The 27269-nt window shown below is 44.7% G+C and overlaps 1 protein-coding gene across 8 annotated transcripts in view; it reads left to right on the top strand.

Annotated features, from left to right (window-relative positions):
• Nucleotides 1–27269, top strand: part of PSD3 (pleckstrin and Sec7 domain containing 3) — a 151982-nt gene that overhangs the window by 38343 nt on the left and 86370 nt on the right. For 4 of the 8 annotated variants that reach the window (XM_077921080.1, XM_077921081.1, XM_077921082.1 and 1 more), the window contains 5 exons: nt 13397–13609; nt 13743–13823; nt 15870–15982; nt 17438–17496; nt 22816–22905. In XM_077921080.1, the coding sequence (XP_077777206.1) occupies nt 13397–13609; nt 13743–13823; nt 15870–15982; nt 17438–17496; nt 22816–22905 (556 nt within the window). Of the gene's footprint in view, nt 1–2866; nt 3014–5760; nt 5901–6363; nt 6469–12487; nt 12508–13396; nt 13610–13742; nt 13824–15869; nt 15983–17437; nt 17497–22815; nt 22906–27269 lie in introns of those variants that run through there. The other 4 variants (XM_077921086.1, XM_077921085.1, XM_077921087.1 and 1 more) reach the window with 4 other exon arrangements.

The following is a 27269-nucleotide window of genomic DNA, read 5'->3' as shown; positions in this document are numbered from 1 at the left end:
TGCTGTTTGCCATGTTAGAAAACTCCAATACAATATATGTTATAATAATAATAATAATAATTCCAGAACGGTTGAATGTGAAAGGAGCAACAACATCTGTGAGGCACTTGAGATGAAGAGGGGCTAAATACTGTGGGGCAAGAGGATGTGAAATGCTAGGGAGACTGTTGAGGGACAGGGTAGAAGAAGGAAGTGGAACAAAGTAGGCTGTGGCCTGAAAAGGCATAAATCTGAGGAAATTATTTTTTGGGGTGGAGATGTGAACAACAGCAGAACCAAAGGGTAAGTGGGACTGAGGTAGAATTACACATAAGGGGTTAGAGGTAGGAGAAGTTGTGCTTTCTTGAAGGAAGTGGACGGGCAAGGGGAGGAACTGGAGATTGGAGGGTAGGGATAGGTTTCCTTTGAGGAGAATTTATCGACCCGAATATTGGAATTTTGCCACAGAAGGGTTTGTGACCTGGCCATCTTAAGGGGCCCCATTGTGGACTAGGAAGCAGTGAGCGATGGCGGGGGCTGAATGTCACAGACTGGCTTGAAGTAGCCAGCGCATACTTGGGCTCTAGACTTCCAACATTCATGTACACTCGCATGCAAAATACCCATCAGTATCATGGGCAGGTTGGTGTTGAGGGGAGGGCTTTTTACCATGAAGACTTCCAGCAGAAACAGTTTGCCCCGTACACAAAATTTTATTGCGCTCCCCTGAAGGATCCCTGACACTGAGGGTTAGGTTGCACAGAGTCAGGGATCCTTGGCAATTTTTTGCCCTTAGGACAGTAGCGTTCCCTCCTCCCTCAGGACTCGAGGGTTGCCATTGGCGACTGTTCCTGTTCCCTGCCTCAGCTACTGGAAATCAGGCCACGCCACATCCACTTAGTCCCATCCTTAGTTCTCTGTTTTGGTCATGGTAGGGGCAGGCTGTGTGAGAAAAGAGACCACTTCCCTTTTTGGTGCCTTGCTACTCTTGTGTAACGATATACCGTTCCTCACACGTTTGAGTCCTCACATATATGCGAATTTATCTCAGGTAAACGCAGGTGACAGGATTTCAAGCCCCCTTCAGCCAGGAGAGTTGTCCTCAAAAACAAATGAAGAAAATGGCCTCAGTCCGAGGGAGCCCTCTCTGAACCTAAGTCACAATATCTCAATATCTGCCTGCTCTCCATGGAAGCCAGTAATCCGATAAAGGTTTATGTCTTTGTGGCCTGTCCTGTTACGGTGCTGATGGCTGACTCCCATTGACCACTGTTTATCAGGGCTTCTGCATCTGGAACCAGTACGAAGTGGCGAAGTAATGTTCTTATACTACCGCAAACTCCAACCCACCTGCTTCCTAGTTTCTCTCATTCTCCTCAGGAAAGAGAGCAAGGAGAACAAGATAAGTGGTTTGGGACGCAGGCAGGCAAGCTAATGAATGAGCTCAGGTGCCCAATCCCAGGGAACAGCAGGTAGAGCTCGTGTGTGTGTGTCTGCCTCCCTGTCTATCTCCTCACAGGGGCCATTGCGTTTCCTGAGGAAAAAAACAAGTCAGTCAGTCAGTCAGTCAGTCAGTCAGTCAGTTGCATGCATGAGCTCAGAGGCCCAAGCATGGAGCACAGCTGTTACAGCATCATGGCGTCCTTCAGAAATATGCTCCAGTTGCTTCACTCTGTGACTGGGCCTCCAAGCTCGTGTGTGTTCCTACCCGCCTTCCATTCTTTTAGGGAATAGTAGGAACAGCTGCAGAGCAAAACCCAGGAAACATCAAGGCAGGGTCTTCTTGTTGCACCCTTCCTTCTGCTCACAACCTAGCCCCTATGATTTTGGGCCAGGTGGTCTCGCTTTCCCACCTTTATTCTGTTCTAGTTGCAAAGGAATCTCCTCCACAATATTCCTCCTATTCCTACAAATGGCACAGATCGGCTCACAGCGGCTGCTAGACCCTTCTCCTCCTGGTAACGTATAACCCCTCTGTGCCACTATTTTTGGTATTCAGCTTGCCATTAGCAGGGAGCTCCAGAGGGAGATAAAAGGTTTGATTCTCCCCATCCTTGGTCCCACATATAAGACCCGGACCCTGAGAAAAGACAACCCTAGTCTACATACGCTTCAGGTTACAGACTCTGCTAACCCAGAAATAGTACCTCAGATTAAGAACTTTGCTTCAGGATGAGAACAGAAATCGGGCGGGGCGGGGGCGGCCCATTAGCTAAAGTGGTGATTCAGGTTAAGAACAGTTTCAGGTTAAGAACAGACCTCCGGAACGAATTAAGTTCTTAACCCAAGGTACCACTGTACAAGAATCGTCTGTCTTTCTGCCCCCGGAGTTCAGGCAAGGGTTTATCCCAGCCTTATCTGAAGATGCCAGGGAATGCAAATTGTGACGTTTGACTCCCATCCATTTAGAAATATTTTTTAACTTTAACATGGACTTGAAGCGTCAAAACAGGTTGGTAAGCATGTCTGATAGCTAGTAGGATGTTCAGAGGACCAGATTGGAGAAACCAGCTGGTCCTTTGAAAGCCAAAATATGAGCAAGACGACCAGAGCTCAGCAGGAAACGGATTTTCTGTCTCAATACTGAAGAATCTGTCAGAAGGGAGATGTAATCCCTTTGTATCGTTTTTTTTTAAAAGATGCCAGGTAGATTTTAGATCAGAGGCCAGTTGCCTAAGTGTGTGTGTGTGTGGTTGTGACGGCTGTGGTGCAAAGCAGAGCCAGGCTCTAAATGTTGGTTAGAGATCAGCTGATCGACAGGAGGGGTGATGTGTGGCAGTAATGTTATCCAATCCTTTAAATGAATGAGCAGAAGGGGACCAACCTTTTTCTCCATGCGGTTCAGCTGTTAGGGGCTGAGTTTCAGGGAGAGGGGGGCTTGAGAGGCGAAGCCTCTCTGTGAAAGTGAGTCACATGGCTTTGAAATTAAAAAGACTGATTAGTAGCTTGTGGGCTAAGGAGTCCCTATGGGCTCCTTTGTGTCTGGGTGTTTCTCTCCGCCTGGCCTATCAGCTGCTGACCTTGGCTACGTTCAGTAAGTCTGCGCCCAAACTCTGCATGGCTTCAGTGTACTTGCTGTGACATTGGGGTGGGGGGTGGGGGAACCAGTGTTCTTTTGATCGCAAGGTGGGAGAGGCATAGCTGGGAGAGAGAGAGGCCTTGGCTGTTCTGAAATCAGTTAGCATGCATGTTTTATGTAGGATCTTGGCTGAGTTTCCCCTAAAGGGCGAGGTTGTTTTTGAAAAGGGGAACTCTCTCTTAAACATAGTTCGGTTACTATGTGATCTCACTTCCAAATAAGCTGCAGCACCCAACAAAAGAGTTGGGAGCTAAAGAGAGAGAGAACATGAACCTGCTATTTCTGGAAGGATATTTCCACTCTTGTGTTTCTGTTTTTGTTTTGTTTTGCCTTGGAGTTCGATGGCTAGCATTTGAAGAGACAGGGCAGCTATTGCAGGAGCTTTAGCCAATTGAATGGATGTGAGCCAGCTTTTTATAGGATGCACAGATAAGATATAGATACACACACACCCCTCAGCAAATCGATCCAGATCTGCTCCTATGGTTGCCATCCCAGAAATGAAAGAGGGAGGGAGCAGGGGAATGAATGATGTCTGTGGCGTTTAGAGGCCACTTAGGGGTATAAAAAGGGGAACTGGGGCCTTGTCTCACCACCAGTACAGACACATGATATTTTGCACCCTCTTCTCTTTAATTAAGATAGGATTAAATTCTACTTGGAATGTCTTCTGTTCAAGCCTCACTGGAAGGAAGCCTGTCTGTGGCTAATACAACAGTTGTAGATCTTGTTTTTTTTTAAAAAAAAAACAGCTTTGAGACCTACATGGTTTAAAGCGGGATACATTAAAAAAATAAAAATAACGACACATATGCAATTAATTCAGTATCTCTTCTGAGCCTTAGAGCAAGACTGTTTTACCTTAGGGCAATTCCATTGTTCTGCACATGTTTCCTATCTATTAAGAATGCAATAAGAGTCCCACTGGATCAAACCGGGATCCATCTAGTCTAGCAGCCTCTGTGACAGCTGCAGGGCAATCTGACTTTGGGAAACTGACAAGCAGGGCATGAAATCAACAACCCCTCTCCTTTTCTTTGGCTCCAGCAGCTGGTACTTGGAGGTATCCAAACTCTGAAGTAGATGTATGTGTATTAGGAGGTGGGACTCTCTCTCTGTGTGTACATACGTACATGTACTTACATGGCGTTATAGGCACCTAGGAGCAGAGGATATGGAGATGTGTATGTACACAAGCAGGATGTGAAAGTGGTGTAGGAGGTGACAAACTGAGACCCAATTTCTCACTGGTTATTGTTTTGCGTCCTAGCTCAGATGAAATAGGCAACTTTTTCACGCACACACTTAAATAAAATGGCCATTACACTGAATGAAGTGACAACTTTTGACGTAGGCTGGGAGTACAGCACGTGTTGCAGGGCAGGAAGGCAGAAGAACCTGCCTTATTCAGAGTTAGAATGATGGCCTGCACCTAGTTCACTGGTCTTCAGTTCATGGGTCAAGACTCACTACAGGGTCACAACTTGACCTAAGGTGGTTTACAATACAGCAGCGGCACTACCACCCCACGTATATTTGGCGAACTATTAAAATATGCGTACCCAAATGCACATTTGAGTTAAAGGTGAGCCCCAGGTCTGAAATGGTTGAAGACTACTGCTGAATCTTTTCCTGCCTTGTACCCAGTTCAACTTTGAAGGGGGAGGGAGAGGGGTTTATGCGTACGTTTCATATATTTGTTTATAAAGTAACCGGTTACATGCATGATATTTTACAATGCAAGAGAAACACAAAATAATATTTATTTATTTTTAAAAATGGACTGCCTCAACGTTCCTTCTGTTCCTTCTTAATGAGAAATGTGACGTTCTAATGTTTTATGTGGAAGAAACATAGAGGAAGGAGGGATGGAAGAGAGAAGGATAACATATATCATCCGTTAGACTTAGCTGTAGTTTTTGGATACGGGCAACATTTAAGTGAAATTGTGTATATTGGTAACACCACTGGAAAAGCTTGCAAATGCCCTCTAAACTTCCTTGCTCAAACCTCAACTCTCCATAGGTTTCAAAGGTTAGTGCAAAGGATCCTGAGAGTTAATACTGTATATTCTATCTTCACAGCAACCCTGTGAGGTAGGTTAAGCTGAGGGGGACCATGGGACCCCCCCCCACACACACTTCATGCCTAATCAGTCTACCTCATAGGGTTGTTGTGAGGATGGTGGGAGTAAGAGCACAGTGCCTGCTACCTTGAGCTTCCCGAAGGAAAGGAGGGGCGTAAATAATTGGGGGCTATATAGAAGAGGCAGGTTTTAAGATGGGCTTTCAAAGAACAGTGAGCGGTAGTACCATTTGAGGAAGGGAGATTTGGGGTGAAGAGGCGGGAAGGGAGAATTGATAGAGTTGTTTGAGAGCAGGTGAGAACAGAAAAACAGCTCAGGCTTTTTAGTGAGAAAAATAGAAATATTAATAGTATCTATAACAAGGGAGTGAAATTCCTAGGTGGGAAAACTGCTCCAGCTTTGTAGAATCCCAGTACCTTTCAATCTCTGCAGCATAGCTCTTTTCATCTGTCTTTTAGTGAGACGCTAGTCAGACTGGTGCATGCAGGCTCAGAATTTAACAGCGTGGCTTCTCTGATCCATTAGTTAGGTCTGTCAGTAAAAAAGAAAAGAAAAATGCCACAACCCTTTGCATTCTTGCTAGTTAACTCTGCTGTTCTCAGCTGTCTACCTAGAGTGATAGCTGCAATCACTTGCACTGAAATTCAGGGTTCTCCTTTCTCCCCACCCTTCCAAACTTAGCGTGACCACTAGGAACCAGTATTCAAGCTGTTTGGCGGCATAGCTGATAAAGAAGCTGATTTGCAAAGGGGAAAGGTTAGTTTGCTGGAGCTGCTGGTGTTTCGTTTTTTTTAAAAAAGAGTTGTGCAGCCGGCAAGCATGAGATATTTGTATTCCATTACGCCCCCCTCCCTCCCCCCTTCGGGAAAAAACACCACCACCTATTTAAAAACGAATTGTAAATGCTTTTATTTTTGGAGCAGCTGTTTCTCCCCTCTAGAGGACAGAATTTAATCCAGAAGCAATTGTAGAAATAGCTTGAGCTACTCTTTGTTCTGGTCTCCAAATGGTTAAAGGGAATGTTAAGGGGGGGTTAGGGGTGACTTCATTGTTTATTGTGCTTGATTGAAGCAGGTCTGTTGGAGGGATGTTATGTTAGGGAACTAGGAAGAAGGGGAAGGAAGTCCTTAAATTTGTTTTAAGTTTTGATTCCTGCTCCCCAAGGGATGCATGAAAGCAGAAACTTGTGTATGATGTGTGTTTATTCCTCTTTCTGAAGCATGAGAAGGTATCGCTGGAGAGAAAAGAATTGCTGAGCAGATAGAATGCACTGATAACACGTTTGTCAAGGGCATAGTTACCGGCTGACCATTTTCCAAGCCAGGTAATTAGATATTTCCCTACTTCTTTTTCAGTTAACTGTGATTTAGCAGGGGGGAAAATATGCAATTTCACTCCGAGAATCAGCCTAAGACATGCTGCTTTTGAAAATCAAGTTTGTGACTATAAAGTCAAGAACTGTGTCTATATCTAGCAATGCATTAATAATGCATTGTGAGATAATTAAAATGTTATTCTCCCTGCACCCATTAAGGTTTCATTTCTAAATCCGCTTGCTAGGGAGTAAGCACCATTGGAGATAGTGTGACTTAACCACTTTGAGGTTGAATATAAATCCTTGTGTTTATATACAGTTAATTAAGATGAATCATTAGGGATTAGTGAAGCTACCAAGGCCCATAATTACTTTCTGCTATTTACCTGGGCCTAAGATGCCATGAATTCTCCTTTTAGCTGAACTCTGATAGCCTGCTGATAATTTCAATAAGCTTGACCCCATCATGCTATACAGCCTTATATTGCCTTGCCAATTGTAAATTAAACCAAACCTTAAATTCTTCTTACAATTACCTTGTTTTTCTTATAATTGAGAGAGATGCATAATGTATACATGATGATGTTCTTGCACATATAGACACAATTCCACTTTGGGAAGTGTGGTGCAAATGGTATAGAGGCTGTTCATTTAAACAAGAATTTGTTTTACACATGATTCTATCAAACCTTTCAAAAATTAGATTTTAAGGAGCAGCAAACTGTGATTATCAGTAAAATATCAAACAAACTGCCCATTGTGGCAAGAGTTGTGTTTATTGGTTTAATCCTGCTTTCATGCATGGGATAGCCTTGATCCTCTTATCATAGTTATCCTATAAAGTTAGGCTTTGCGTCCACTAATCTAGACACCCACTAAGGTGCTTGAGTGTGTGGCTGGACACTTAATAGATGTACCTGGATGAAACAGAGTACCTGCCACTCTGGGCAAGTCCCAACAAAATATTAAAAGCACGATAAAATCTCAAACATTAAAAACTTCCCTGTCTTCTAAAAGTCATATACTGTAGTTGTTTATCTGTTTGACATCTGATGGGAGGGCGTTACACAGGGTGGGCGCCACTACCGAGAAGGCCCTCTGCCTGGTTCCCTGTAACTTTACTTCTTGCAGTGAGGGAACCACCAGAAATAAGTAATCTGCACATTCATTAGGGATTTTCTCCTGTTTTACTTGCTGGCTGCTAATTGAAACCAGTGCTTTAAAATGTCTAAGTATATGTATTTGTCAGAGAGAAAGCGGAGGAAGGGAGGAGGATGTTGGCGTAGTGAGTCCATGATTCTCTTGGGCTACAGCAAAGCAGACAGACCTCAGATGTGTGCCAGCAGACGTTACTATAACTTGACCGGGTCAGTTAAGTGCTGTGGGAAATAAGTATGTTAGTATCAAATTTTATTTCGGTCACAGACCAGCATAAGATAAAACATACGGATAAACTGAACACATAAGGCTTAAAACAGGTAAGGAATAAAAACTAGTAATTAAAAGGTGATTATATTGTACATATTTAAAAAGATAGAAACAGAGACAAACAGTTAAAAGCGACTATAAGGGAGGGAGCGTGAAGGTCTTATATTTGGGGCCTAGTTCGTGTTAAATAATGAAGGGATCCCAAGAGGCGCCGCTTATCCCAATGGTCTCTTCTCAGTGCAGGTAATTCTCTGTGTCTCATCAGGTTCAGTGCCCGAGTTACCTAAGTTACCATTTAAAATATTGCAATACAGGTAAGAATTTATATTGACAACATTATTTAAACATGCACCCTAAAAGCAAACTCGTTGCCTATAAGAGTGTAGTGGAGGGGTCCTCAAACGTTTTCAGCAGGGGGCCGGTCCACGGTCCCTCAGACCTTGTGGGGGGTCAGACTATATTGGGGTGGGGGGGGTGGGACGGCAGCAGAGGGATGATGAGCTGTGTGTGAAAGGGCTCTGGAGAGGGGCTGGCAGCAACAAAGCCCAGCGCCCTTCCTCCTCTAGACAGGGCAGGGAGAAGCCAGGAGGAGGGAGGGAGGAGGTGCCGCCGCTGTGTGAGGGAGAGGGAAAGAATGCGCATGCTGGCGATCCACGCAGCGATTCCCGGACCATCCGCGGGCCGGATTTAGAAGGCAATTGGGCCTGATCCAGCCTGCGGGCCTTAGTTTGCTGACCTATGGTGTAGTGTACCAACAATTCTAAATTAAACAAACAAACGCGCCCCAGCTACCAGTATGCTGGAAACACAGCAGTAAGGAGTTAAGGGTCGGTCCGTCGGTCCACCTCAGATTTGGCCTGCTTTTTCCTGCAGCAGGATACAGTAGGCGACGTTTGAGCCTTACAAACAACCCTTTGAGGTAGGTTTGCTTAGCCTGAGACACAGACACTTCACCATAGCAACTCAGCTTTCTTCCTGTTAGACTTGAGGCTTTTCAACTGTGGATGAGAATGCTTTGTAAACCAGAATGCGTAAGTTATTTTAAAGGAAACCTATAACTGTTCCTTTGCAGTGTGGTGAGTTCAGCAGGTTGGGGCTGTTTTTTCTCTCTCTCCTCTCGCCCTCCCCGTCCCTTCCTTGTCATTGTCTTTTTGGCAGATTTCCACTGTGTGAGTGAGTGAGTGAGTGAGTGAATGGCACAGAAGTTCTGTTCATAGGCTGATAGTGGCAGAGCGACTTTGCAGCATTATTCTGGAGTTGTGTGTGGGAGCAGCTGGGTCACTCCTATCACAGAAGCGTGAGCTTCTTCAAAGCATACCTTTTGAAGGCCATTTTCGTGTAGGACTTCAAAGTGCAGCATCGAATGGTGTGTAAGCCAGGTTAATGCAGGGTAATGCAATTTATCAAATACTGAGAGTGGGGATTTGTTTACAGTCTTGATTCTTTTTTCAAGAGAAAAAGTTAATTAACAAGGAAGTCGTTCCTTAGCATCTGATGAATTTCTATCCTATGCAGACGCCTCCTCAGTCTGTCATGTTGATTGTCACATGCGACATTCTTACGCATATGGTGTTCTATCTGAGTGCTGCAACTGTTGGTAGGATATTTGCAAGTAAAGATAAATTGCAGGGTGTGTTCTTTTAATCTTTTATATGAAACAACTTTCAAGTTCACCATTTTGAAAGCAGAACTTTATTTTTGCCGTGAGAGCTGTTCTGAGAATAGTCACACTGACCAGAGGCATTTAGATGTTTATCAGACCAATCCCATAAAATGAAACAATAAAAAATAAACAAAAAGAAAGAGAACTGTCCTTCATAACACTATGCCTTGACTGATTGTGAGTGTGCACACTTTTTGGAAGGCAAAGATGCAGAGCTAATCAGAGAGGTGGAAGCTTTGACCTGGCCACTGATAAAAAATCTAGACGTCTAAAACTTTGAGGGGATCAGCAGTTGTTTTTAGTTTTTGTTCAGTATTTTTTTAGTGTAATTTAAATTTTTTAAAGATGCCTTTAACACTTTTTATCCAGCCTTTCCACCTAGTTTTATAACATTTATTTCAAAAGGTGATGTGTCCCCAGAGCAGGCAAAAGCGAGGGAGGGGGTTATCAAGGACACGTGTGTATACACATCTATGCTAGAAAGTAAATATACACATTCAGCACTGCTGGACATGTTAGCATCCATTTATCAAAGAGTTCCATATGGGCTAGTCTTCCATATTGGTTTCTATTCACTCTGCCAAATGGGCAAAAAACTCCTTTGCTAGTCTGTTGCTTCTGTATCTTTCTGGTTGAGTACAGAGGCGTAGAAGAATCATAGAATTGTAGGGTTGGAAGGGATCCCAGGGGTCATCTAGTCCAACCCCCACTCCATTTCTTCTCTACTCCACTCCACTGAGAAGTGGAGAGAAGCAATTCTGAATTTGAATCCGCCCTTCATTCTTCCACTGGGCTGAAGAGTAAGACAAATTAGCTTTTCCATACCCACTTCAATTCTCAGGTACTCCAGCAATGAAGAAGCGAATCTGAAATCATCATATCTTCATGGGCCTTTTTGCAGCATCGCAAATAGCATCTCAGTTAGCTGAAATGCAAATCCACTCATTTATTTATTCTGTGTGGGCTGATTCCTGGGACAATGCAAATGTGTATTCTGTTATTGCTGGCCGTAATCCAAGCGCCTGGCTCCTGGCAGCAACACTGAGCGATGGCCACACAGTGCTGTTGTGGCCGCGGTGGCAACAAAGGCATGTTTTTCAGGCCGCTTCACAAGCGTTGAGCCTGTCAGCCCATATGAACAGGTGGCAGACTTTTTTGTTATTATTCTTTTGCATTTGGTGCTACAAGGCACCTAGATATTTGATGCTGGCCCCTAGGAATGTGTCGGTGTGGGTTTTCTTTGGACAAGTTCTATGCATTGCTACGTCCCAGGAATTTCAAACATTTTTTCCTGGATTATAGATATAAACACAAAGGTGCCTGGTAAGTAACCAGACTCCCTAGAACTCACATCCTGCTTCTGAGCTTCCCAGAAGCATCTGTCGGACTCCTGTTAGAAATGGAAAGCTGGGTTAGATGGACTTTGGTTTGAGCCAGCAAGGGATTTCTTATATTCAGAAATACAAATTTATGCGAGGCGTTCCAGTTTCCTCACTGTGGGCTTTCCCCTTTCCCTTGTTTTATCATACTTGCATTCCACATTTTCCCCAAGGAGCTCAGGGTAGTGTGTGCCCCTTATTTATACATACAACAACCTTGTGATGTAGGTAGAGAAAATAAAGTGTGCTTTGTCCAGAAACTTGAATGCAGGCCTCGTTAAGTTCAGATCCAGTGTGCCATGATAGAGAGTATTCTCAAAACAAAAAGGAATAGTTTAAATGATTTCCACAATGTATGTATATTTATTTGAGAATTTATAGACTACCCTTCTAATAGGTGTGCATATTTGGCGTGGCTTGCATCCAATAAAATAATGTGATTTCATGGTAAGTTCACCACAGAAAATATAGGCTGGAAGACAAAAGTTATCACCAAACAGCAGAAGACTGGAAGGGAAAGGAGATTCCAGCTAAGCACCCAGAAGAACTTTCTGGCAGTAAACTTTGTTTGATAGTGGAACAGACCCCCGTGAGAGGTGATGGACTCTACTTCCTTGGAGGTTTTTTTTGGCAGAGATTGAATGGTCACCTGTCATGTATGATCTAGTTGAGATTCCTGTGATGTAGGGGTTAAAAGGTAAAGGTACCCCTGATTGTTAGGTCCAGTCGCGGACAACTGTGGGGTTGCGTGCTCATCTTGCTCTATACACCGAAGGAGCCGGCGTTTGTTCGCAGACAGCTTTGGGTCATGTGGCCCGCATGACTAAGCCACTTCTGGAGAACCAGAGCCGCACATGGAAATGCCGTTTACCTTCCCGCCGGAGCGGTACCTATTTATCTACTTGCACTCTGATGTGCTTTCAAACTGCTAGGTTGGCAGGAGCTGGGACTGAACAACGGGAGCTCACCCCGTCGCGGGGATTCAAACCGCCAACCTTCTGATCGGCAAGCCCTAGGCACTGTGGTTTAGACCACCACCACCCGTGTCAATGTAGGGGTTAGGACTAGGTTATCAGCAGGGTCTCAACTAAATCTACAATTCTATGATTCCAACGACTCAGCTGTTGAGTGGTCAGGTGAGCTTTGCTGCCCCCCATGCATTGGTCTGGGTCTTTAGATGTCACTTACACAAGTGTGTCCAAATATGTCACACCCACTATGGAACAGAATTCCTTGTGATGTAATTTCTGCAGAATGCCACCCGTCTAGAATGTCCAGTGGAACTTCCTCAAGTCATGTGGTGGTGTGCATGGCAGGCATAGATTTCAGCCATCTTGACATGGCGATGATAGAGATCTTTCCCCCTTCTCTGAACTTCCTGGTGCACACCAGTACCAATTTGGGTTTCCTATAAACTAACGAGAGGGGATCTAGCTCGCCTCCCTGAAGAGAGAGCGCTGCATACTGCCAGTAGATGGACACACTGCGTGTGTGCCCAGTGCTTAATCTTTGTTTGAGAGGAATGAAAAAACATGAACAAGCCGGTGACGTGGATGGCTCTAATGGGAGATTGAACAGGTATGATAAGATCGATAAGTTGAATAAGGGCCATGATTTGATATGACTCTCTTGCCCATAGTAGGTGCTATTGGAAAGGCCTTCAGTGGCTTCCCCATATACATGGTTGACAAATATAACCAGAGTTTGAGGAAGGACAAAGGAAGCTCAAGTGAAGAAACTGCTACCTGTGTCCTATACATGGAATTGTTTAGAATTACCGTATTTTTCGCTCTATAAGACGCACCAGACCATAAGACGCACCTAGTTTTTGGAGGAGGAAAACAAGGAAAAAAAATAAATCTGAATCTCAGAAGCCAGAACAACAAGAGGGATCACTGCGCAGCGAAAGCAGCGATCCCTCTTGCTGTTCCGGCTTCTGGGATAGCTGCGCAGCCTGCATTCACTCCATAAGACGCACACACATTTCCCCTTACTTTTTAGGAGGGAAAAAGTGAGTCTTATAGAGCAAAAAATACAGTATCTTCACTATTAGCATGTGAACTTTTTCTTCTCAAAGTGACTTAATAATAATAATAATAATAATAATAATAATAATAATAATTTTTATTTATACCCCGCCCTCCCCAGCCAAGGCCGGGCTCAGGGCAGCTAGCAAGCAATAATAAAAACAAGTTGAATGAATACAACTTAAAAACAAGATTAAAATACAACAAAATATTGAAACATTAAAATATTAAAATGCAGCCTCATCACAGGAGGCGAAAGGAAAAAGTAAGGGGGAGGGAATGGAACGCGAACAGATATTTAAAGAGTAGTGGGACAACCCTTTCTTATTGTTTGATGTAGTCTTTTGCTGTTAAAAGGGATTTCTTCTTGAAAAACATTATTTTTTTTAAAAAGGATATTCACCTCCCCAGTTCCCTTAATATTCCCGTTTGTTTCATAGCAATGCAAGACTGGAATGCACAACGGTGCCAGATGCCGTAGGGGACATGGGAAGCAACGATTTCCTGGAGAAAGATGGGCACGAAAACCTGGGGCATGACTTCATCAATGGGACCACCAGCGGCAATGCGGAAGCAGCCCGGAGGCTGGCAAAGCGTCTGTATCATCTGGATCGATTCAAGCGGTCTGATGTAGCGAAGCACTTGGGGAAAAAGTAAGGATCTGGCTTTCTATCTCAAAGGGTGTTCATGTTGCATCTGCAGAATGATAAAAAAAAAAACATGAAAAGTTCACTTTTTATTAATGTGGCTTGTTTCTTTTCCTTCTTTCTTTTCCTGCATCTTAAGCAATGAGTTCAGCAAACTTGTCGCTGAGGAATACCTCAAGTTCTTTGATTTCACAGGCATGTCTTTGGATCACTCACTCAGGTAGGAAATCTCTGTGTCTTTTCCTGGGTTGTGTCTCATCCACTGATAATGTGCCTATTTTAAGGTGTGCCTTCTCACTCTTAAGGTGGGTTGGCATGATTGCCCCTGACCCACCCAGCAACAAGCCTCTTCCCACTCTGTCCTGGGCCTGACTTGCCTACATGCATTGAATATAATGTACAATCCTGCACACCTAGGCCTTGCTGGCCCATAATCCAGACCTGGCAAGACACCAGCATGGATTCTAGTGTTTTGCATCTATGCATGGACTATTTGTCCACCCTCTGACCTTTCCATCACTTGATTATTGGGAAGCCCCCAGGTTTGCATGCCAGGTATTGAACTTAGGGATTTGTAAATGCAGAGTGTGTTTCTTATAACTGAGCTATGATTCCTTCCTTGCGTATGCGCTTCTTACCCAAGCTGGGGCTTGGAGCAGAATGGTCAGAAAGGAGCAGGAGCTGGAATCTGGCAGACATGATCTACCAGTCCCTCTTTAGGCTTTTTTAAAGAAACCACAGATAGGTCTGCATTCTCTGTGCTTTGTAATTCTTGAGTGGCGAAGACTTAAAACCCATGAAACACCTCCCTGAACCCCACAAGAGCTTTATTTTTTTAAGAAAAGGAAAAAAAGGGGGAAGCAAGAGAATAATAACAAATTTGGAAAGGCTTGCTATTGTGTGATCTAAAGACTGAGGGAGACAAGAGGTAACAAGATCTCTATGAAATATATATAGGGAGGGGAGATGAGAGACCCTAACAGCTGTGTTACCTTAAAAAATATACAGTGGTGCCTTGCAAGATGAAAATAATCCGTTCCGCGAGTTTCTTCGTCTAGCGGTTTTTTCGTCTTGCGAAGCAACCCTATTAGCGGCTTAGCGGCTATTAAAGGCTTAGCGGTTAAAAGGTTATTAGCGGTTTAGCGGCTTAGAAAAAGGGGGGGGGAGCAAAAAAAATCGCAAGACTCGCAAGACGTTTTCGTCTTGCGAAGCAAGCCCATAGGGAAAATCATCTTGCGAAGCAACTCAAAAACAGAAAACCCTTTCGTCTAGCGGGTTTTTCGTCTTGCGAGGCATTCGTCTTGCGGGGCACCACTGTACAGCTATTTGGATTAGCTGGATTTTGGAATGTGTATCTAAACAGTGTGCTCTCTCTACTGGAAGGAAGATTTGAAGGAAGCTCAGCACCCAGCAAGTCCTAAGTGTGTGTGAGAAAGATAGGACTACATTTGGAGAAAAAGGAATCATAGCCAGTCCTAGTCCCATCCCTCAAATGTCTGGGGTGCAAGAAGTGTAACAGTGGTTTACACAATCTCTCATTTTGTGGGGGTTGTATTGGAGTTGTTTTTTCCTTTGCCTCCCCCACCCCCCTTACTGTAACACATTTATTGAGAAGCAACACATTCTGAGGCTGGAAACAGGTAACAGCTTTTTAAAAGTGGTTTGAGAGAGAGAGTACTTCCCATTGCGTTTATACATCTAATTTTTCTCCCACTGTTTCCTCTGCTGAAACAGCTTCTGCGGGTTTTTGGAGCAATATTAAAAACCTGCAATATTTGTTTGACTAGTAGAGGTAAAAGTAGGAGCTGCCAAGCTAGCAGTTTGAAAGCATACCAGTGCAAGTAGATGAATAGGTACCGCTGTGGCAGGAAGGTAAATGGTGTTTCCATGTGCTCTGGTTTCTGTCACAGAGTCCTGTTGCACCAGAAGCGGCTTAGTCATGCTGGCCACACGACCCAGAAAGCTGTCTGCGGACAAATGCCGGTTCCCTTGGCCTGAAGGTGGAGACAAGCGCCACATCCTCTAGTCAATTTTCGACTGGACTTAACCGTCCAGGGGTCCTTTACCTTTTCACTTTGCAAAAGCTGGATAATGTTGCTCTTTTGAACCATATTCAGTTCTCTGAAAATGCTGTCCTCTGTTTCCAACCTCAGTACAAACATCTTTAAAGGCTACAGAAATTTCTGGTCATTGACTGTAGTAAAATGACTTGACTCTTTAAAGGCTGGTTTAACTCCCCCCTCCTCTTTTTACATTTTTTTCTCAGGACATTCTTCAAAGCCTTTTCTCTTATTGGAGAAACTCAGGAAAGAGAGCGAGTTTTAGTTCATTTCTCCAACAGATACTACCAGTGCAACCCAAATGCCATTTCCACACAAGGTAATTTTACTTTCATTGCTTTTAAAACATTTCCATTCCTACCTTTCCTCAGGCAGAATTCAAGGAGGCTAGCAATAGTAGAAAATTAAAGCAACATCACAGTAATGCAAAGATAATAATGCAGGAATGACAACAAAGTCAAGGGAAAACAAACACACCCACTCAAAGCAATTCCCAGTAAAATTAGAACAATTTCCCAGTGAAGCATAAACACACTGAAGGCCACAGTTTGGCTTTGGCACTTGTCAGATCAAACGGCCACTGTGATTGCAACTGAGTCACTCCAGTCTTTTGAGATCTAGTCGGGGAACAAAGGAAGCCTAGAAAACTCAAAGCAATAAGGCAAGATAGAATATGCTATTTGTTGTCAGGTTCAAGAATTGGTTAGGACTAGTGTTAGGTATTTCCATTTACAGGAGGGAGATACCTGGATAGCAGTCCCCCGCCTCACCTGATGCCCTCTAGATGTTTTGGGCTTCAGCAATCCCAGCCAGCATCTGAAGAGCTCTGGCTTGGGAAATGATTAATAATAATACATCATATTTGGGTGTTGAATGCCCTATTCTCCCACTTAAAGCACCATATCTTCTGCCACATTGCTTGGTGAGAATGAAAAGGAAAGGCAAAGGTAACAAGGTGAACAAGTGCAGTTACATAGGCTTCTTTAGTTTCTATTGGAGGAGTGTGGATTAAGGAATTTAGTTAATGGCTTTTGTGATGATGTAGGTTTAAAGACAGGGAGGTAGTGGAAGGCCTGGCGTGCTCAGGTCCATGGGGTCATGAAGAGTCAGACACAACTAATCGACTAAACAACAACAACAAGGTTTAAAGACAGGAATTTAACGGGGGCAGGAACAGAAAGAGGTGGCACGCTGTGGGTGTTCTGCGGGTGTGGGGGTCTTGTTGAAGGTATCAAAAGGGCCAATCCTTTTACATTGAATTTGGGCTAGTCTGGTGTTGGGGACAATGACTTCAGTGAGGCTGAATTTGGTTAAAACCATTGGCTTAACTGGACTGTAGATTGGGTTGTAAAAAGTCAGACAAAACCTTTGGAAGGTCAGCTTACGCGGCTGAGGTTGATATTCATGGATCTTTGACATTTGTGGAGCGTTCCTTCAAAGCGTTTGGGTCCCAAACCTAGGAGGTTTCACCTCCCCGCCCCCTCCAAAAACAGGAAAAAATTGGGCTAGCTGTTTCTCCCTTCCTCCTTATCAACCCTTATGACTTCATCTCATGAGACGGTCTCTCTTGATTAATGTCATGCATTTCTTTATAAGCAAATTGCTTTTGGAAGAAGAAGGGAGTGTTAATTAGGCTTCAGGGGGGTCCCAACTCAACGTGAATCATTCTTTCATAAGCAGATGTGAGTAGTAGGAAGTGTGATTTCTCTCCCCCACCCCACCTGCCTGTGTGACTTTCTGTGTGTCATGCTTGGGGTGTTTTCCCTCCCTACAGATGGAGTCCATTGCCTCACATGCGCAATCATGCTGCTGAACACTGACCTCCACGGCCATGTGAGTATTCTGCAAATTGTCCTGTTTGCTCAGAAATTTTGAATTGCTCTTTCAGTATGCTTGTTGCAGTTGAGTACTCAAGTCCTCGCAGAGTCAGGTTGAAGCAGCCAAAAAGATTTCAGGTGACATTAGCAGAGGTGGAAGGCAGTTGTGTGAAGAGCTTGTGAAATTGGCAAGGGAGCCAAAACCAATATGAATGTGTCTCATAAGAATGAGGGCCAGGCTGGATGCAGTGAATTGGGCAAGTCTGGAAACCCAGTGGCTTGTAAGAGGAAGGCAGGTAAAAGAACAGTTTCACAAGCACAGAGGACCAGCCAGATTTCGGGCACCAGAAAATCGCCCAGACTATTGGATTTCAGGAGACCCTGAAAGACGCAATGCAGGGAGTGGATTGGGATGGGCTCTCCTTGATCACCTGATTTCCTTACTTAGGGTGATGTGCCTGAAAAGCTGGATGTTCCCTCTTGGCCCAGTTGTATAGGGAGTTGATGTCTGGCCTGCCAGACCATTCAAGCCCCAGTGCAAGCAGAGCTTGTAAATCATCCTCACAGCACAAACTACTCCAACTTCAGAATCTGAATGCCTGGCATCCCTGGCTTGTGCACAAAGGGAGGCTATATATAGATGGCAACTTCTCAGAGATTTGGCAGCCATATTACAGAGCCATTCTTATCTAAGATACAAATGGTCATGTTTTTTTCTTTGTCCTACCATGACCTCTGCCAACCAAATTCTGTCGTGCTTATTTAGCTGTACTCTGGGGAAAAAAACTGTCAATAACTCTACAGAAGTGTGAGCGTCATTTCTGCAGGAGACGCGCATAAGTTCTGTTGTGGCTGTTTCTCGTGCTTAGCAGAAAGTTCACGTGGGCGCTAACACACAACCATATACCCCAACAGTTTTGAACAACTATTTTAAAATGAGTTTTTAAAAATGTTCTTATGTGACCTTTAAAAAAGAAAAAGTAGAAAGCTGTTTCTTATCTCAACTGTTTGGCCTGGGTTGGGGTTAAAACTGACTGGGACAATAGTTGTGTGCCACTTGGACACATTGTTGACAGGCTTCCCACAACTATGGCAAGTGCCTGCAGCTGAGAGTGGCTGAAAAGGGAGTAGTGACTCACATTAGGTTTGTACAGTTACCCATCAGCCAAGGCTGGATCAGTGTTAGTGACCTCATAGAGGTGAGGGGGCAGTCGCTCTTTTTGCTTCATTAAAGTTAAAAAGCAAAGAGAAAAGATCTACACGTATCCTGAATATTTAAATGTAATTTTCCCAGGCATTGCTTTGCTGCAGTGTAACGATAAATTGCGGGCACTAGGTGGCAGAACATGCATAGCGTTCTCTGAACTGTTCATGCATCATCAGATGAATGTGCAAATTCCTGTCTGGGCCTTGCATTTTAAATCCGCATGTAAAACAGGTACCACCATTGGCCAGAAAGCAAAGGGTCACATACTTGAGCTCCGGCTGTCTGGGTAAAGAAGAGGTCAGATCCCAAGAGGGCCACCTGAACCAACCTGAAACTAGCTACCTAATTTTGTGCTTGTTTCCCAGAAAAGGTCTCTTGTTTTGGACAACTTTATGCTCTCATCACAAACTTAGGGCTACATATAAAATAGGGTTACCAGACGTCCCTGTTTCCCGGGGACAGTCCCCGTATTTGCGAATAAGTCCCCGGACAAATTCCATCCCCGGAATGTCCCCGGATTTCATCTAATGTCCCCGGGAACCGCAGCAGCGGCAGTCTCAGCAGCCTGGAGCAGTTGGCTCTGGCTGGCTTCAGGAGCTGCTCGGAAGTCCCCATATGATGGTGGTGCAGGGGCTCTAAGATGCAGCTTCCGGGCTGCCTCCACCTTCCCTCCGAAAGGCAGCGTGAAGCCTCGCTTCCCAGCTGAGGGATCCCTGCCCCCTCCTGCTTGCACGCAAGTAGGAATGGGTTTGGGGCTGCTCCAACGGAAAGGGAGGCATCGCGCTGCCCGAGCCGAGCCGCTGCTGCCGCTCTCGGCCCTCCTTCTCCGCCTTGTATGCCTGACCCACCCCATTACCACCAAAGAACGAACAACTCAGGCGCTGCCCAGGCTCTTGGGAAAAGGAGATAGAAGCCTCAGAGGAAGGGGAAACGTGGCGGTTGAGGTCAAGGTGGCGGCCGCCCCCTCTGCCACCGCCATCGTTGCAGCACCAACATCCCGAATGTGTATTAATTAATTAATTAATTAAAGTGTCCCCGGATTCATTGGGAAAAAAAACCCTGGTAACCTTAGTATATGGACTGTAACTCTTATTTGTGGTGGTGGCATTTCACTGAATTTCTTTACAGGGGGTTAGAAATTTCCCCAAGAGTTTCATGTGGTTGGGACTTGCCATCAGTGGGACTTGCCCACAGCTTTTTAAGGGCACAGCTTTTCTTAAGGGGTAGGATGTAGGGGAGAGGGTTGTTAAAAAAAGAGAAAAGAAGCCTTTTGGCTTGACTTCATTGCAAACTCAACCCTATTTTCCCAGAGCTGCTCTTCTCAGCTAAGTTTCCATCACCTTCTTTCTGTTGCTGCCCTCTGTCTCATTTGCCCACACTCCCATTTAATTCTACCGGCTGCGGCAAGTCATGTGGTTTTGTGAATGACATCATGATGTACTTTGGATCTGATGATATCACATGTGCTCATCAACAAAATTATGTGGAGTGCCACAGCCAGTAGGATTAAGCAGCCACCTGGGCAAGTGAGGTCGAGGAGAACGGAGGCGGCAACGGAGAAGAAGGGAAATGGCGCCGAGTAGCAGCAACAGCCAGGAAAACAGAAAGGGTGTCGAACAGCATTGTAACCACACAAATATTTGTTAAGGTGAGTAGTTTGCTGTTAATCTGGCTGTTGTGAATGAGCAGGTTCTGAAGTTGCTTGCACAAGCTGCTTCCACATGGTTTTTAGCATTTTGCTTCTCCCACTACAACTCCCAGTCACTACCTGAGGGACCCATGGCTTTGCAGGGAGTGCAGGGGACTTCACTAGGGAGTTGGAGAGCAGTACAGCCCCTCCGGGGATGTGGGTGGCGCTGTGGGTTAAAGCCTCAGCGCCTAGGACTTGCCGATCGAAAGGTCGGCGGTTCGAATCCCCGCGGCGGGGTGCACTCCCGTCGTTCGGTCCCAGCGCCTGCCAACCTAGCAGTTCGAAAGCACCTTCGGGTGCAAGTAGATAAATAGGGACCGCTTACCAGCGGGAAGGTAAACGGCGTTCCGTGTGCTGTGCTGGCTCGCCAGATGCAGCTTGTCACGCTGGCCACGTGACCTGGAAGTGTCTGCGGACAGCACTGGCTCCCGGCCTATAGAGTGAGATGAGCGCACAACCCTAGAGTCTGGCAAGACTGGCCCGTATGGGCAGGGGTACCTTTACCTTTACCTTTACAGCCCCTCTGCCTGCATACTCTGGACTGAAATCCAATATAATTTGGTATTTAGCCATTGGTGAAGCCTGAGAGATACGTAACTGGAGATTTGATTTCCAACATTTTTAGATGGTTTCTGAAGCTGAAATGCACTTCTTTTCTGCCACCTCATTTTGCTAAGTGTGAGAAATGCGTAGGGCCAACTTTAACTTGATAAAGCAATATTTCCCCATCACTTTTGTGTCTTCCCTTTCCTTCGGAATGCTTATCCTAACTGATAATACTTTTTGTTTTTTGTATTGCATTGTTTTTCTAGGTGGTAAGTTGGGCATTTATTGCTTGGAATGTAAAACATAGCTTGGAATGCATTGAACCAGATTATTTGTTTCCTAACTATAATTCAGTGCTTCATCCTGTAAGCATGTATCAGGATTTTATTTTATTTTTAAACTGTTTAAAAAATTTATATACATCTTTTTTCTTTTTGAGCCCAAAGTGGTTCACTGTACATGAACACACTCATCAATTGCAGTATTTTTCCATGTATAAGGCGCCCCCATGTATAAGACGACCCCTAGTTTTTTGAACCCAAAATTAAGGGGCAGGAAACCCTAAAATAGAAGTAACATTCTGGACAATCTGCAGCAGCAAATCGTTGATCTTTCTTTGGGCAATCACCCTCAAAGTTTCCAGCATGAGGTGCATGCAGTGGCATGGTGGTGCAAAGGCAGTGGCTGGAGCACCACATGCTTCCCCTTGACGGTGGCTGCTGCTGTGGGGAAGGAGGCTCCTGAATCGGATGCTGAGGGAGAGCCTAGGGAAGGCAGCACTCGCTCTACGCCGACCCATGCCGTTGAGCAAACCTAGCTGAGGAAGGTGGTGAACGGGCTTGGGATTTGAGAGGGGAAGAGAGAGAAAAAGGAAAGAAGAGCGATGAAAGGTAGCCAAGGCAGTTCTTAGTGGCGGCGGCTGCTCTTAATCCGGTGGTCAAGCCAGTGGGGGCTTTAGGAGGCGAGCCAGTCACCAGCGCACAGCCCAGAGAGGGAGGGGAAAGGGGGTGGCGGCCCCAGGGAACGCCTCAGCCCACCCAAGCCAAAATCCCGAACATTTGCTCAAATATTTTAAACCCTCCCCCCTGATCCCCATGTTCCGTGTATAAGATGACCCCCATTTTTTAACTTTTTTTTTTTTAAACAAAAAAATATGGTGCATAGAGCAAGTGCTTGAATTACACAGGGCTGTATGAGAAGGAGGTCCGGGGTTTCCACTTTCACCAGATTTTGGATCCAGCTTGGTTAAAGAGGAACCCTGGTTTGCTTTCAAAGTGGCTTAATGTTGCTGTTGATGAAATGGGAGCCCTTGATCCCACAGTCCACTGGCTGAAAAAGAGGACTTTAAAAGAAACCTCATAATCAGCAATTGAAAAGCTTCTTTCCCCTCTTTTGGCACTTAATTTTGTACAGATATGTTCCATTTTTGTGAGGGTTTAAAATATATATATATACACCTTAACTTTCTTTTCAGCTCATCAATTTCAAGCTCTCGCTCTGGCCGCATGATTCCAGCTTTTGTTTGTGGCAGGACCTTAACGTTCTTGGAATGCAACTCAGTTCCATAAAGTGCTTTGATGGCCATGGTTGAAAAGCCTGTGCAATTGTTAAGATTCATCACCACCATTATCCTAGCAGGATCACTTTCCCACTGATTCCCCTCTTCCCAGTAGGGTTGCCTGTCTATGCTGATTTGTATTTTGCAGCTGTGTTCATGCAGACACCCTTACAATGTCTCTTACCCTGGGATTGCTGCTAACAACTTGGTTTTTAGCTTAACATGGGGGGGGGGGATATCAATTAGAGCTTTTAATATGCAACTCATTTTATAGGCTACTGTCCTTTTCTTTTCTGAGAATTGCATTAATATTTATGTGTCATTTATCTTTCAGAATATTGGCAAAAAGATGTCCTGTCAAGAATTCATTGCCAACCTTCAGGGAATGAATGAAGGCAAAGATTTCCCAAGGGAACTCTTGAAGGTGAGGCACTATATTATCTTTCCGTTGTGGGAATACAACATTAACTCTAACTCTGCCGTCTGCCTGTGCTAGGGTGATGCTTTCAAAATGGTCAAGCTTCTTGTATTTTAATGATTTTTATTTGTTCGTTAGAATGAATGGTAATACATTGATAGTGCCTGCTATATGCCGACTACATTTATCTTTGCTGTTCTAGTTACCCATTCCCACCACCCTTCTGAGTAATACCCCTCCCCACCTTCTCACTATATAGAAGGATCTGGCAACTTCTGTTTCAGTGTATCTGAAGAAGTGTGCATGCACACGAAAGCTCATACCAAGAACTAACTTAGTTGGTCTTTAAGGTGCTACTGGAAGGATTTTTTTTTGCTTTGCTGTTCTAGTTATGGACATTTACTTTGACCACTCCTAGTGCAGCTCTTCCCACACTGCACTGGGAGAGGGGCTGAAGACATTACACCAGGACGTTGGAGTCTGCCACCATTCTAGGACAGGGATGGACAAGCTTGAGGCTTGAAGGGCCTCCTTTGTTTTGGGTTTTTACTAGAATCTCAAGCTTCACTGGAGCCAAATGATGGTGCATGGCGGCTTTTGGATATTTAGGACGGTATGCACCTTAAATAATTTTGCACAAGCAATTATTGCTTACTCAATGGGACTTCCCCCCCTCTTCCCCTCTCCTTGCTCTGCTTGCACCTTGTGTCATCCTCAAGTCTGCTCCAGGGGGTTGGGGAAACCCCCAGAACAGATTTAGGGGTGCAGGAAGGAGAAGGGGAGAACATTTACTTGCACTGATGGAATGTTCTCCTTAGTTCTGTGTTGAATTCTCCCTGTAAGGTTGTATCCACTGATAGTCATATTCAGATTAAGCCCATTGAAAGTAAGGGGTCTGACTAACTTAGGCTTCTTAATTTCAGTGGGTCTACTTGGAATAGGACTAGCATTGAATACAACCCTTAGCATTCAGAGTTCGTTTGAGCACATGTTTAGAGCAGACATTTGTTTTCAGGATTAGACCTTCAGATATTAGACCTGACAGTCGTTTCTCAGGCACATGTGCGCGCACACACACATAGTTTCCCTGCAAGCTTTTTCTTGGTTCAGTAACCTAATGGGTTTAAACCATTGGGAGACAAAACCTCACTTGCCGATCTACTAAAAACTACTGACAGTTTTAGACTTGACAGTCGTTTCTCAGGCACATGTGCGCGCACACACACATAGTTTCCCTGCAAGCTTTTTCTTGGTTCAGTAACCTAATGGGTTTAAACCATTGGGAGACAAAACCTCACTTGCCGATCTACTAAAAACTACTCCCATGGTCTACCAATAGATTACGATCTGCCTATCCCTGCAATATGATACTTGGAGCAGGAAAATGTGACGCACCATTGACGTGTCACGACTGCCAGTGCTTACCCAGCAGCATTGTACCAAGGGAGGAAGTTATAGATGAACCAATGTTCTCTGATGCAGCGTGGGTTATGGGTGCAGCAGTATCCCAGAAGCATCACCATTGTCCAGAAAGCACAATCCCACCCCTGAACCCTGACTCACTGAACAAAGAGGAGGACAGGATGTCCGCAGGCAGTGCTAATATACTATCTCACAGTTGGGAACAGAATACCTGTCCTTAGTTTTGGGAGCTGATTGAGACAATATATGCCCTTCCTTTCTGGTGTAAGAGTGAACAGTGCTCCTCCAGTTTTGATTTAGAAAACGTGTGGCTTGAGTATCAAAACTTTGGCAAACATTGCCTTAATATTAGTCCATGCTTAAGTCTTCCAAGGATCATGGATCTGTTGTGTGTGTTTACAGGAAAATGAGTTTAGAGGTGTGAGTGAAATTGTTTCTGGCCCAGTTGTGCTCGCAGGCATCTTAGCATGCCTTAGACTTTCATGTGCTTGTTGATTAATAAGATCAGAGCAGCAGAAACTGGATTCCTCTCCAGGCTTCTTGATCAGGGCTGTTTTTATTCAGCATTGGAACCTGCACGGCACCAGAGGCCAGATGTAGCAAGGACAATGCACAACAGGGGCCATTTGTTCATATACGACTCCCAATCCAATAAGGTATATGGAGGCAGATCTTGCATCAGCACTTGAATTGTCCAAACTGGATTGAGACTAGCAAGTGCCCTGTGTAATAAGCGAAAGCAGAGAAAGCCAGACAGGCTTTTTATTAGAAAGCTAAGGCTGCCTGCGGAGTATTTATGGTAACAGGTTTTTTTCTAGGTAGCTTTGGAAAGAAGGTGCCTTTGGGCTTTTACATTTGAATGGAAGATATAATTTGAGATCGGGACATTCTGTATGGTACACATTACTGCTTTTCTCCCCTTGCGTGCCGAGTTGTATATGTGTTCACTCAATTTGTTCCAGCAGGCGAATCTGAATAGTTGGTGAAGCCTGAGTTTGAGGTGCTGAACATTCCCCATTGTCGGCACTAATAGGAATGTTTCTCTTTCTTTTGTCCGATTTGCTTGTGCAGGAAGTGCTGGTTGCTACTGCATTTGGTTTGCAATGGAATAATTTTTTTTTAAATGATGTTTTGGTGCACAAAGAAGTGTGACTTGAAGTCTTGTAACACCAGCAAAGGAAGACTTATGTTGATTTTTTGGACTTTCCTTTTGTTGTGATCCTGAATGAAACATATTGATACTTGGAATAGAAAAGTTCTGTATGCCCCCTGCACTGCAGTTGGAATCTGGAGGGTAAACTGGCCTAGAATATGGACTAGGGAGGGTTAGGAATAGCAAATCATTTCTATCTGTGAAGCAGTGCAGATCTGGGCCTGAGCGGAATTGGGATGGGAGAATTACGGAAAGTTTCAGGTAAGCTGCTATAAGTTCCTTGGAGGATGGGTGAGAAATGAGTGCAAGAAACAAGTCTAGTCCAACTTTACTCCGTGCTGGATTTCTCTGCAGTAGAAGTGGCCAACTTGGTGCTCTCCCGATATTGAGGGCTACAGCTCCAATCCGCTCCAGCCAGCATAGCCAGTGGTCAGGGATGATGGGGAGTTGTAGTCCACCACATCTGGAGGGCTTTCCTGTGGCTTTCCAATTTTTTCCACTTTGAGGGAGGCCTCTCCCCTGAAGAATCTACCTGCATGCTGCAAATAGGCTTGTGGGGCATATTCTAGGGAGAATACAGTGGTACCTCAGGTTACATATGCTTCAGGTTACACACTCCACTAAGCCAGAAATAGTGCTTCAGGTTAAGAACTTTGCTTCAGGATAAGAACAGAAATCGGGTTCCGGCGGGGCGGCAGCAGCAGGAGGGCCCATTAGCTAAAGTGGTGCTTCAGGTTAAGAACAGTTTCAGGTTAAGTGCGGACCTCCAGAACGAATTAAGTACTTAACCCCAGGTACCATTGTACTCATCTTGCCCAGAGTACTGTGGGGGGGTGTGTGTCTCAGTGTTTGCCCACATGAACTGAAGATCACACTGTAGAATACAGTCTGCGCTCTCCTACAGCTGCATTGAAGGGGGTTGGACTTGATAACCATTGGGGTCCATTCCAACTCTGCAATTCTATGATACACTTTTAATAAATAAAATAAAAGCGAAACTGGTGCTTTTATTTAGGCAGGTACCCCTAGGTGGAAGAATATCAGCTCTTAAGCCTCAGCAACCCAAAATAATTTCCAGCCAATATGTTTTGGGGCAGAAAGGGCTAGCTCTGCTGAAGGTTGCTCATCTGGTCTCCCCACATCCCTCCCTGGTTCCCTAGATTGGAGCCGCTGCTTCTTTCTTGGCTTCTGTCCTAGACAAGTATGTAGGAATTATTCAAGCATGTGTTTTTAAAGATACTGGCTCTGGCTGTTTGTGACTGAGAAAGCTTCAGCCAATGTTGACAAATCAGCTTATTTATAATGCTGTCTTGGAGAGGTGCAGCGGAATGGCCCCAGACTCTAATTACAGGCTCTTATTGACTGGATCGATCTCTCGCGCCGTATTTAAGCAGCCCACTTAGTGTAATAAAGGCAGCTTCCTCTTCATCCCTCTCTCCCAGATGTATATCTTTCTGCGAGCAGATTGTACTTTTTATGACCATATTCCAGACATAGTCCTCCCAGCTGCTCTAAATGAATTGGCCAATATCCCCCAGTTCCTTCAGCTGGAATGAAGATTAAAGACCTGTCTAGGCTAAACGTGTGGCGAGGATGTTGCATTCCATCAGATCTCTGGCTGGTGTAGCTCAGTTCTAAAAAACCCGACGACGGTTGCCTTAATTTGGATGTGCCTTGCATATCTTCTGAAATGAGAAGAGAAAGGAGGTTGTTGAAATTGTGTGGTTTCTTCTTCCAACAAGCCTTGAACTTCCTTTGCTCCTTCTTACATTTGGTCAAATAAACTCAAGTCTCT

This window comes from Podarcis muralis, chromosome 17 (genome assembly GCF_964188315.1).
Source record: "Podarcis muralis chromosome 17, rPodMur119.hap1.1, whole genome shotgun sequence".
Lineage (NCBI taxonomy): Eukaryota > Metazoa > Chordata > Lepidosauria > Squamata > Lacertidae > Podarcis > Podarcis muralis.
The sequence above is the reverse complement of the archived record's forward strand: the minus strand, read 5'-3'. Positions and strand labels throughout refer to the sequence as shown.